Raw genomic sequence first — 13,205 nt, 5'->3', positions numbered from 1 at the left:
GCATTTTATTTTGCAAGACACCAACATAACATACTAAACATACTGAAATACTAAAATTATATTGTATCATTATTATTATTTTTATTATCGCCTCAAACAGTCCTGTTCAAGAATATTGATTTTATAGAATCAGCCTTGTAAACCCAGCATCTGTCTCTGTGTCTTCATGCCCTGCTGTTATTATTAGCTGTGTTAGGTCAAAGCTTTCCTTTGAAATTTTTCAAAACTTTCACAAGTTAGCCTTTCACTTAGATACTGAATAATTTGTTGGGAATCTCTGTCATTGCTTAGCATTCAGATTAACCACCTCACAAATGAAATCCACAGCTCTAATGAAGGTGAACGTGTGTATAGTGGGGGAATTGTAAAAAGCCACGTTATCTCTATATGAGGCTCTTCAGGTGTCATGTTGCCGTCCAGTCTATACTGTTTACTTCACCTGCCAGCCCACAGTTTAGGCTAAATCACATACAAAGATAACTGTTACTGATTTTACAGAAATTCTATATTTCCTACTATCTTATAATGCATTCCAGTGTTAATAATATCATTTTTTTTGTATGTTAGAATAAGTGTGAACTAACTGTAGTTTGGGAAATTATAAAGCACAGACTCTGTTTGGCTTCTCTGAATATTTATTATGATAAAATGTTGTATCTCTATGTATTTGTCTTTACACTATTTGTATGGTTCACCAGAGGAAACACATGGTCCACACTATAATAAGTTTACCATTATCTGCCTCCAAATGTGCCAATTTAACCTTTAGGTCTTGGTGGAAGGTTGTGTTTTGCCTTAATATATAACATATTTTCAATAGGAAATTTGATAGGGTCTGCGTCATCATTTACTGCCATATGTGAACCTCCAGTCCATTTTCTCTCCTTCTGTATCTGGAAAGCTGTTCTATTAAACTTTTTTTCCTTTAAGGGATTTTAATTTACAAATGCAATTATACGTCTAATCCATTATTCAGCTACTGAGGTCCACAGAGTGCACTGCATTGTAATTATGCATAAGGCCTGGACTGCCCAGTTGTAATTACTTTGACATGCCCCACCCTTGCTCAATTTACAGTTGCTCACTACCTTTCTTTTGTATGAAAATATTGTGAGGGTGCTCATCCTTAGAGTTTGCTTGCTTGGCTTTCTACATATTTCAAGCAGCTCAGGTGGAGTGCAGATTGATGTAAATTTCATGTTTTAAATTTTGTTCTCTAGCTACAAACTAGACAGCATCAACTCTCATTTATGATGATGACCTGGACATTTTAACCTGATAATGAGAAGCTGAATGTGAGGAATGTATATTTAAGTGCCAATTAATTCAGTGCAATCTAATGCAATCCAATACAGTCACACTGCAATACATTTTAATTTCTTTAAGTTATCATGTTTGTTTTTGGTTGACACTGTGTCAGAGAGGTGTTGATTTAACTTTGACTGTAAATGGAGAGATATTTCTAGTTTTTTGTCCATCCTCGTTAATGCATGAGGGACAAAATATTAGAAATGTCTAATCATATTACGCAATACAATACAAAACCAGCACTACCTTGAGACTGAGAAAATATTGTTATTATTGTTGAATCAAGACCTCTGGACAGAAACTGATCATTTTAACATATTTTGCACCTAATAAACCCATCAATTTGCCAACAACTTTTTCATGCACTTTTGGCAGTAAACATGCTTTTGTTTATTTATCTGTAGATTACATCCGTTACATCATTTGGCTGTGTGAACCCCGTTTGGAATGAGCATCCCATTATTGTAGAAGAATAGCCTAAAGCAGTTGTTTATAGTCTATTATCAGATGGATTTTTGCTGTGTAATCCAGCATCATTCAGAGGAAGTATGATGACTGTAAGCAAGGGGAAAAGTCACACCCTTTTTCCTTTCTGTGACGTCAGCCACCACAAACCTTTAACCTTACTCAGTAGTCTCAGCTGTACACACAGTCCGCTGTCAACCCCTTCTCACAGCGTCTTCTATGTGTGTGCTTGTATGTGTGATGTAAAGATGATCCTTTGCCTCTCCCTCAGGGTTGTACTTAGAGGGTCTTGGCTCTGGTGTCTCAGTGTTGCTTGTTTATATCAATGAACTTGACAGCATTCATTGCATTATTACTTGCCTGTCTTCCTGTCTTGGTGCCCTCTGTGGCTTTTGACAGAGCCAGTTCATGTGTTGTTTACAGCCGCATACAATACACAAATCTACAGTATGAGATTCGCACTCAACCTGTATTTGTTTTGTTTTTTCACAGACAAAATTGTGAATAACAAAACATGCTGAATATTTATCTGCACAGTCAAAATACAAAACAAAGAATCATGTAGAGGAAATTTCATACAATTGAATCTGTAGTTTCATGTTAGCACAACAAGTTTTGCATTTTTGCAGACCTCTAATAAACAATGGTTCAAACAATCCTCAGCGCTCCTTTCCCAGGCTACTGGGACTGTTACAGCTGGAATAACAGTTTGTGGTTTGGACTCCTGTTTTTCCCAGTCAGGCCATTATCTCTGGCTGCCTGATGTACAAACACAGCACAGGCGCACTACAGGCTGGCAATACACGCATTTGATATACTCTTGTGCAATCTTCATTCTCTATATGAAAGCATTTCCTCTATGCTTATTGCCAGTGCAATATGATATAGCCATCTGCCTCTTCCACATAATGTTTTGAAGCTGTTACACATGCATTGTTTGTTTTGGCAAAAATGCAAATAACAGAGAGAATAGTCCGCAATCTATGTTATGTTTCATATTATGTAGATGACAGAAAACAACGCAGACTTCAAAATGTTTGCTCTGGCGGATCAACAAACAAAGAGGCCATGACACATTATGACAGGTTATCATGGTACCTCTGCTATCAAGCCTCTAGTGGGATACAATTCAAAATTTCTAAGCTGCACCTGTGTAGCCTGGTAATCTGTTTTACATTACCCTGTCGTCAATGTTTGTCTGTTCTGACAAACATTGTATCAGGTAGTAAGTGATAATATAGTTAAAGAGGATCCACAAGTCAAGTGACAAGTAATGACTCTGGTATAAAAATCTGTAGATGAAGTATGTTTTGATAGAAAATTTGTTTGTTACAAAAGCCCATTAATTTTCCAAGTGTTGGTCATTATCGTTCATCAGTGTAATGTATGTTAAAGACGGGCACGAATAAAAGATTGAAGATGCGTTTTGTGGTCGACACAGAATGATGTGTTTACCCAGTCTCATCTTCTCCTGGCAAAACAACACCTGCCTCTTTGCTTTAACGTCACAATAACAGGAAATGACAGATAGGGTAATAATCGAAGCCATCTTTGAACTGAGCACTCACTGAATCCTACATTTGCTATGATATAAATACTGAGCTCTACCACCAGATTTAGAAAATCAATCCCATAAAAGATGTATCTTATATGTTTTGACCTACCCCGGCAGTGGGTTGACTGTTAAATACATTCAATATAAGGCAAAAATAAAGGGTGTAACTAAATAACCCTTTATTCATTCCATTTGAAGACATGAACAAGATTGTTTTTTTAAAGGCTGTTTGCTCTTTGAAATCTAAGAAACACATTTGTTGATTTGAATCAGAAACATTCTTATTCCTGGAAAAAGTGTATCAATTTATTCATTTCTAAAAAATAAAACAAATTTGTGAACATTTGTTTGCATTGTCCAATGAATATTAAGCTGTACATAAGGCTGACTTTCAACAGAAGAAAATAAAACAGATTAGCTGAGAAGCACAAAGCAAGGGGTACAGTAATATTTAGACAGGGACAGTAAAAGGCAAGTCAATGCTCCCTGTAGTGTCCTCTATTTTATTGCCCAACTGTGATGTCCTTAACTGTTGTTTCATTTTCTGATGTTGCTTAACTGCTTGATATGTACATGTAATGTAGATTTTACCTGACGTGATCCTTCCTGTTCCTATCTGAAACAGATAGCTTAATTTAATTTTACACATTTTTTTAGTCTGAACACATTCTTTAAGATTTGTTTTATAGACACAATGATTTTTTCCCCCATCATTATCTATCTCACACAGAAGCTCTTCTGAGACTCATCTATTTATCAGTTACCTTTGCCCATTTGCTGTATCTCAACTTTATATGCTGACATCTCATTTGCATTTGTTGCTTGCATTGCCACCCATGTAACTCTGTGAAGAAATAACACCAAATACACATGAGGTAAACAATCCAACGTCGGGTGAAAATAACGTTTAAGTACTGTATGTGAATTTGTAATCTACTAATACTCATATTAAGTTACTTCCAACCTTTGAGTGTACATTCTTGGTGCTTTAGTATTTTTGTTCAGAAAGTGAACATGTTAATTGAGACACTGGCACAGCTATGATGCGAAGCTAAACAGCTGAAGAAAGCTGAGGTAATATTTCACACTAGGTGACATATCACTTTGATATTAAGAATAGTAAAATTTTTGGGCTCGTTCTCAACAGTTGTCCCTTTTCTTTGCTGTCACACCTCTGACACTTCGCTCCTGACAGGGAGGCGTAAATCGAGGTGGTTGCGGCAGAAGCGGTTGACTACTGACCAGCTGGCTTTCTGCTTAATGAAGAGACGCAGCTTGTCCCTGAAGGTTTCTCCTAAAAAGCTGTAGATAATGGGGTTGAGGCAGCTGTTGGAGAAAGCTGCCAGGTTAACAATGTGGCCTGTGAGTGGGTAGTCATGCCACAGGGTGGTAGCAGTCCTCTGCGATGGGTCAGCTGTGCCCTGCAGCAGCTGGATGCTGATGAAAACGTTCTCTGGCAGCCAGCAGATGAAGAACACCAGAACCACCACCACGATCATGCGCAGAGCTTTCTGCCGCCGTGGCCACAATCCACGGTGCTTTTGGGACCTCATGAGGATGCGCCCAATCAGGGAGTAGCATAGACCAATGATGGAAAAGGGCACCAAAAAGCCAATGGTTACCTCCAGCCACTGAATCTCAAAGACGTTGGCAAAGCAGAAGTGCACCTCACCCCTGTGCTGGGTCTGCACAATGGTGAAGGGAAGGAGAGTGGCCAGGATAGAAGCCATCCAGATGAGGCCACAGCTGAGCTTGGCATGCTGCATAGTCCTCAGTGGGCTGCTGCTCATTGAGCTTGCCAATGCAATGTACCGGTCAAAGCTCATCCATGTGAGAAAAAAGATGCTGCTGTACATGTTTACCTGCAGGAAAAGAGACATGAAGGTGCAAAGGACAGCGTAGTCGTAATACTTCTCATTCAGATTGAAGACCTCAATGAGGGAATCGGCCACCAGGATGAGGTCAGCCACAGCCAGGTTAACAAAGTACAGGTCGGGGATGGTCATCTTCTCTCTGTGGTTCAAGTTCACTACCAGGATTAAGATGTTACCAATAAATCCAATTGGAAAGAGGAGGATGGTGTACAGGCAGGACAGGAAGAGACCAATAATGTAAGATTGGTATTTGTCTGAGTTTTCAGTCAAATCCGTAGTGTTGTACTCATATGAAGTGTTCAGTTGTTCTGTGCTGTTAACATATATCCAGTACAAAGATGTTGTCTGCACTTCCATACTTACTGTAGTTGAACTGTTTTGAATCATAGGCACCATGCAAGTCACCTGTAGCTGCTACATCATTAAACCGTGTTAGTTCCCACTTATGTCTCTTTAAAGGGGGAATCATCTATACTGTGTTGGCATGCTGACAGAAGTCAGGTGAGTAGATATGTTTATGGTAGTTTTGACTCCATGTTGACATCAAGGTTCATCTACCAATAGATTCCAGATATAAAACAGAAGCACTTCCATGTCTTAAAATCGCCTTTGGCCTTTGTAATCTGATGACTCACATCGTCCACTTCAAACTGTGGACCTGAGATTAGAGGGTGGCTTTTCTTTCTCCTCTTTTGAGTCATCTGATTTGAGTGCTGCTTTGTCTCTCCAAGTCCATGTGCATCTTTATTCAGTGAGCCTCAGCCAGAGACGCTATTACTGTGACACCCGAGCTGTGGAGTGGAGAGAAGAAAAAAAAATCAGAACATGGAAGACAATTAGGTGCAAAGACCTGGAACAACAGCAATCTTAAGTGCACAATTAAAATACTGAAGCAGCACAGTGCTGTTTTTACATATTAACAAAAACTCCCTTTTCAATATCAGATATGGAAATGTCATAAGCCCATTTGGTGAGTGGACGTTTTTAAGGGGTCTGAAATGGATGGTAGACAACAAAGTAAGCATGTTAAAATTCAAGCTTCTAGCTTAAACAGATGCATTGAAATCCCCCTTTAAAATCCTCAGCCAGTCTGAGCCTACTCCAACCAGTCTGTCCAGACATGCTGACTATTAATTGGTGAAATGAAAAAATATGTGTCATTAAAATTTAACAAACGTCTGTGTCAACCTCTCTGTCTCAGTGTGTGTTTTGATGGCTCCAGATGACACACTCACTCTCAGGTTTTGTGATATATCTATATATGTGTATAACACCATAGTGACTGCCTTTTTCCATTTTCAGGCCCAAAATCACAGACTTTCCCCAAGTGATAAAGAGGCCGTGTTATGTTTGGCAAACCTTTGTTTGGCATGACCTTTAGCAAATATTCACAGCCCCTAGGGTTGTATTTACATCAGAGGAAACACTCTGCAATATTAATGCATTATTATAAGCAGTACTTCACAGTAGTAATTCAGCACATCTCTCCTTAAACCATACTCTCCAATAAATTATCAATATCAGAGCATGAGCAGCATACAGACTTTCCTTCCTCCTTCATAGTAGGTTTTATGGAGAGTACAAAATCTTGTAAATTCCATACCTAATTCCATAAAAGGAATTAGCTAAATTAGTTTTATGACCGATCCAAACTCATCCAAGTTTATTTCTGATTCCTGAGGGAATACCCCAAGGATGTTTTGAAACAGACTGAAAGACTTTTAGAGACAGTTCTTCTGTTCGGAGCATGTTTTGATCGGCAGACCTGAGATTATGTAAAGGCAACACAATCAGCCACCCCAGACATTTAATGGAGCAAGATAAAGAGCTACTTGATGACATAATATACACAGCATTATGCAATTGGATTCACTTCACATGAGGGAATGCCCAACATATAATGAAATTGAACAGCCAACATAGTGACTGAAAATTACTGTATAATTAGTGTATCGCATATAATTTAACTGCAAAATGTCCTGTTCTTTAAATATACTATTTAGAATTAATATATAGCACATAAAGCGCTCTACAATAATCAGCAATAGTAACAAAGATGTGGTGATCAAAAACCACACTTACTTTTTAAAATTTGGGATTTGTTGCTCCTCCATGCTTGTCCTGTGCAGAAGTCAGAGAGCCAGAGATTTGTAAATCCCATGTCCGGGCTTCTCTTCTGCACCACCTGCTGTTTGGCCCAACCCTGTCTGGAGAGGAGAGGAGGGTGGGAGAGACAGAAAGGCAAGAGAAGATCTGTCACCCATGGTTTGTCACCATGCTTCATCAGATTCCCTTTCCTCTGTGTCTTTCCTCTTATCCCTGAGTATGTGATTCCAGGTGTCCACTGAGCATCTGAAAAGATCCAGGAACTAAATTGACTGAGTGCTGATTTTAACACAAGGGAAAGTTTAGATAGCAAATAAATACAGTGTGGCGTTTGCCTTGACCAGGTTGTGTTGTTATGGAAACCACTTATATATTTTTTGCAGTATTTGTTCACCTGGGTGGTCCAGCTTTTAGTCTTAAGGGTCGTGTAAACATGCTGCACATGACAAAAAAAATTGCTTACCTCCTGTTTTGTATCAACTATTGATTCCCAAACACAACATAAGACACTGATCTTTGCTCCTTTTATGTTCCTCTTCAATATTACAATTACATTCAGATAAGGCTTAAAATATTCCCCCTGACTGGGAGCCATCACTCTCAATAAGGTGGACACAGAACAGACTCCTCGCTCCTGGGAGCAAAAAGGAGGAGTAACATTAACATAATTTGGACTAATCTATGTAAGTGCTTAAACTGTGACTATGGAGACCTGTTTGATGTGGTGTCTCTTTGACAGCCGGGTTGCATTAACTGCAGATGCTTGCAATAACTGCAGACATACGATAACCATCTGCTATACTGTAGATATGAGCAGAGCGTATCCCACTAAAGTATATATGTAAAATTATATAATTTAAGATTAAGCAATTGATTTAATTGATACTGTCATTATTAATCAATATCCAGCACAATGATGTCAAGCGGGTAGGGGAAATAACTTTCATTGTTTCTAAATTGCTCAGTAGAGATGAGATGTGGCTTTCTGACATGTTTTCCTCATTATGGGCTTAATGTTGCTTGAATGGGTGGAATCCTCTTTTAAAATAAGATGAAATCATTGAGAATACAGGTGTGTAATAACAAGAATTTTAAGACTTAAATGGATGCAGAGGACACAAGATTGGAAGAAAACAAAAGGCATTTTATGATGACATGATTTCTCAGTTTGCTCCAAAAGACAGCATGTGACAATGAGGTCTTCACAAGGTGGTGGAAGATCATTTCATCCATGGACAGTCAGACGGAGAAGAGTCAAGGCCAAAGGCAGGATCATTGCCTGGAGGTGTGGGGTTGCAACTCTTTTGGCAGTCCTGGGCACCAGCTCCAGAGCTTTGAATATGATACGACAACAGAGAGCCAGTTGGGTGAGTTCATATCCGCAGTTGAAGCAGGTCTAGTGAGGACAAGAAGTGACAGTTCAGTAGATACCTCAATAAAGATGTTTAGCTTGGACGTAGAGGTGGACAGAGTTCATGGCAAGATACAGTTTTGGATTTACAGGGGGTGGTGAATTAAAAAAGAACAGGCAACTGTCAATGCCCTGCACATTGGTTTGCTCTACTGAGCTAACTCACCTGCCAACAGACCAATCATGTTGCTTTGGAAAATTTCTTTTGATGAATAATCATCAATAATCATTTGATTATATCAGCAGCTGAGATGGTGAGTGTCACAGTTTCCAATGAACGAAACAGCCTATCTGCTGCTTGTGCTAGCTTGCAAATCATACGTTGATGCCTTGTTTCTGCTCAGTCTTGTTTGTGGGCTTGGCAGTAAGGCTGTTAGCTGCTTCATTGCTCTGTTTTGGGTTTTTTGATAAGAGAAGAGACAGCAGAGAACTGTTTCTGTGAAGTAGAGGATTTTAGTCATGATAGAAAGCCAATTTAGCAGCTGAGATGAAGAAATAAGAGAACAGAAAGTCTGAGAGGTCATACAGAAAGCACAATGTGTGTAATTTTTCTCTCAGCCACCTGAATTCTCCGTTATTCATTCCACATGACTTCACACAGATGAGGGCAGAGTGGGATGTAGAGGTCAGTCTACTGTAAATATGCTTGATACGGCCATACAGGGAAGGGAAGAGGGGGAGGATGAAAAATATTTCCCTTAATATGGCTTTTTGAGCATTACCCAAACACAGCCCCTAAGCAGAGCAGGTATAATTGGCTGTATTTGTTCTACCTTTGAACAAAGACATATCTTTGACATACAGAGAAACAAACCTTATGTGTGATATCACTGTTCGAAGCCCAGTAGAGAGCACTCTTGGTGCATAGCCTATGTTGTAACCGTACTGTACCTAAAGACACCAAAAAGGTTTAATATAGTAGGTGTGACACTGACTAATTCTAGGATTTCTCCAGATTATGAAGCACTGCCAAGGAAGGAACCGATGAACTTAGGGAAGATAATGTTAAATAAACAGTGAGTTTCATCTGGAAAATGTTCCTCCAAAAACCAGTTCGCAGAAGAACGTTCTTGAGTGTGATAATAATCCCTGAAATGATGTGTGAGGTAAAAGGGTGATGTGAAACATTTGAAGAAATGGTGACGCCTGTTGCAGCAAACTTATTTATAGGGACTGGTTGTTCTGCTTAATGTCTGTCATTTACATGGCTGAAAAAAGTAAGCTTTTCATTTCCTGCCTTCAGATTTCGCCTTTTTATGATCACTTGGGAGATTTCGCTTAAACCATTGCTTTTGTGAGACCTTTCCAACTGGATTCATTTGCTGAGGGTTTTGTGCGAGGATGCACTCCCAATGTATGTCCACTGGGTGGCCTACTGGCATAAACGGTGAATAATGTCTGGCAAGATGGAAAGATGGAGAAAATATGAATATCACAAGCACAAACTAAGCAGGAATCAGATGCATGACTGATGTGATAAAGAGGGTGGTTTATGAAAGTGATTTTCTGCACTAAGAATACGCTAACAGGTGAGGGCAACCTGCTGAATTTTGTTATCTGAAACTTAGACAATATTATCCATGTCACACATAATTCAGTTATATGGTAAAAAAAAATCAATTGAATGCTTTGGTTTCTGTTTTGTATAATAATATTAACCAAGAAATCTTTCCATAGCTGTGAAAACATATAATTATAATAACTCTTGTATTGTTTTCTTGTATGAAAGAGAGATTTACCATGAAAGAAAGAACAACAATACTTCGTAGTGACATCTAATGAACAAGACAGCATTACCAATGTTGTTAATGGGAAGTTGCGGAGATTTAACTGCTGGTGGTCGGGGGGAGTGAAAGTGGGAGGTCTAGAAGGAGGGAGGGTACAACAGCCTCATCTGCCTCCACTTACCGATCTGATGTGCTGCTGGCTCCATCCAACATCTCCCACAGCCACAACCACAACCTCTGAATGGAACATCCTGCACAACCCAGCTCCTCTGCAGCGCTTCCAGGGTTGTGTTTGATATTTAGCTGATGCTGGGATTTTATTGTTAGTGTATTTAAAAAAGAAAAAAAGAAAAAGAAAATTCTTCACTCTCCTTTCTGAAGAGGAAAAGCACAGAACAAGATTGGCAGGGGGAGGAATGGTGGATTGTTTTTCAAGCATCTGCCCTGTTCCACTTGTCTCTCAAGACCTAAAGTGGTGTGGTGGGTCAAAGATGAAGGTTCCTTCCTGAAGTCTTTGCTCTCTTCTGTGGGATTAATTATGGTAGTAACTTTCAAAGTATGTCAAGGACAGCATCAGCCACATCTGAACATACATCTAGCTGAATTATGCTCTTAACCAATTGCAGGAAAAATGTTCTAGATACAGGACAACGATTGGTCCAGGCTGTTTTATTACTCGCGTTTAAATCAGAAGTTAGGATCAAAGCCAGTCTGGGATTGCAACACGTGATCTATTCTATTTGATCTTGTTCTTTGCATTCAATCATTCTCCTTGTTCTTGGCCCTGTGTGTGCTCCCCAAATCCCCGACCTATTCTTTTCGATTTCTTGTTCATTGTTCGTTTAGTTACAGAAGTATTGCTCCAGCCCTTGGGGTCTGACACTTTCACTCTCCTACTGGTGGTAGGTTATTGGTTATCCTACTGCTGCCCCCTTCCGACACTCTTTTCTACAATTCTAACTGTAACCTGTCTCATCTTGTTCTCGTCTTTATATTGTACAGTCCACAATAAGAAAAACATCGGCGGTCCTACAGTTTTTGTGTGAAATCTGGTTGACAGCCAAATAAAACATTTAAAGCCACAAGCCAAATGTTCCGACTACATAGGTGGTCTGATGCTCGAAGCTGTTATGTGCGACTGAAGTTGACCCTCATACTTTTGGTCTGGCAGAACCTTTAAAGGAGAAAAACAACATTAAGACTAATGTAGCACATTAAAAACGCAGTGCTAGGTCAGCGTTACTTCATTCCCAGACAGATGCTTGTTCAGTTAAGAGCTTTTCCTGCTACGCTTTGATTCAATGCAACCTGCGGAAAACAATTAAATCTGTTACACATGGTTCACTTAGTCTATCTATCTATCTATCTATCTATCTATCTATCTATCTATCTATCTATCTATCTATCTATCTATCTATCTATCTATCTATCTATCTATCTATCTATCTATCTATCTATCTATCTATCTATCTATGCAGAGAAATAGTCAAACATTGTAATTTTACACTTATGTTTTTGTACAACAAACAAGCAAAGTAGATATAATGTGCTATTTTCAGCTTTAGAGGTGCTGGAACTACTAACTGGTATATTGGTTGCTTTTACTAGCTCGAAGACTTACCTGGTTGGATATTACCTATACTCATCTAGCTAATATGCTCTTTCTCTCACTGCCTCTTCTCAATCTATCTCTTTAGTATTATGTCTTATGCCATGTGCCTGTAATCTTGCGGCATTTGTGTCAGTTTTTTGATCTACTGTACCTTGGATTTTACCTCCTTTGTACGTTGTTTAGTTTGGATGAAGGCGTCTGCGAAGTGAATGTAAATGCAGTGATAAAAAACAGTTGGCATCTTAAGTTTAACTTGTAGTAAAATTTGGCTTTTGTGATCAGTGCATTGAGGATTACATAGAAAGCGTGACTACAGGCTAATGCCTAGTATCAGACTGAACTGTCAACTCGTTACAATCCATTTCCATCAATTCGACTAAGTGAAGAGGGCAGATTCAAAGATCTGGATGCAGGCAATAATGATGTCTGACATTGATGTTTCTTCAGCTGTGTTTCATATAAGAAACATAAAATCCCCATGCGTAATTAGCTTATTGTCTTTTACTGTAACACATAAATACAGATGGTAACTACACTTGTTGACTGATGGTTTGTGATCTTTGTTTAAGCTAACAGAGGCAAGTGAAAACCCCATGAAACTCCAGTCCTCAGAGGGGGAAACGGCAACCATGACAACCGTGTTCAATTCACTCCATTATCATATCATTTCCAGATGTAGTCCATATAATTTGAGACCTCCTCCTGCTGGAGCTCTTTTGTTTGGCTTTGTGTTTTGGCTCTTCAGTGTTGTGAATGCATACAGTGTTGTGCAATCTCATGTTGTTATTGTTACTGGGTCTGACTATAAGAAATGAGAAGTGTAGTAGGCGTTACTCCTCCCTGCAATATGGCACCTTACTACTCTGTTGAGATTTAATTTGAACCCATTTTACTATAAAGACTGTGATGGTGTAATCCATCACCTCATCATCTCACCTCTGCTAGCTTCCTGCATTTCAGGTTGTTTTTTTGTATCACTTCCTCTTTGCAGGCAGTCGCACATTGCTCAGTGTACATTGTTATCAGACGTAGCCTACACAACATTCTTTCTCACTGAGAATGGCAGCAGTGTTGGACTAGACCCACAGAAGACAATACAATTTTCTCTATGCCAGGAATGCTGTTATTTCCCCCAGTTTGTGTGGTG

The 13,205-nt window shown here is 39.2% G+C and overlaps 1 protein-coding gene across 1 annotated transcript; it reads right to left on the bottom strand.

The window, feature by feature from the left end:
- Positions 1-4,494: 4,494 nt before the first annotated feature.
- gper1 (G protein-coupled estrogen receptor 1) lies at positions 4,495-5,573 on the bottom strand. Its single transcript, XM_062438032.1, has one exon. It carries the CDS (start codon positions 5,557-5,559, stop codon positions 4,495-4,497), a length of 1,065 nt encoding a protein of 354 aa, XP_062294016.1. The 5' UTR covers positions 5,560-5,573.
- Between the last annotated feature and the right edge of the window lie 7,632 nt (positions 5,574-13,205).

The sequence above is a fragment of the Scomber scombrus genome, chromosome 18 (genome assembly GCF_963691925.1).
Source record: "Scomber scombrus chromosome 18, fScoSco1.1, whole genome shotgun sequence".
Taxonomy (NCBI): domain Eukaryota; kingdom Metazoa; phylum Chordata; class Actinopteri; order Scombriformes; family Scombridae; genus Scomber; species Scomber scombrus.
Note: the sequence above shows the minus strand (reverse complement) of the source record. Positions and strands in the feature narration are given on the sequence as shown.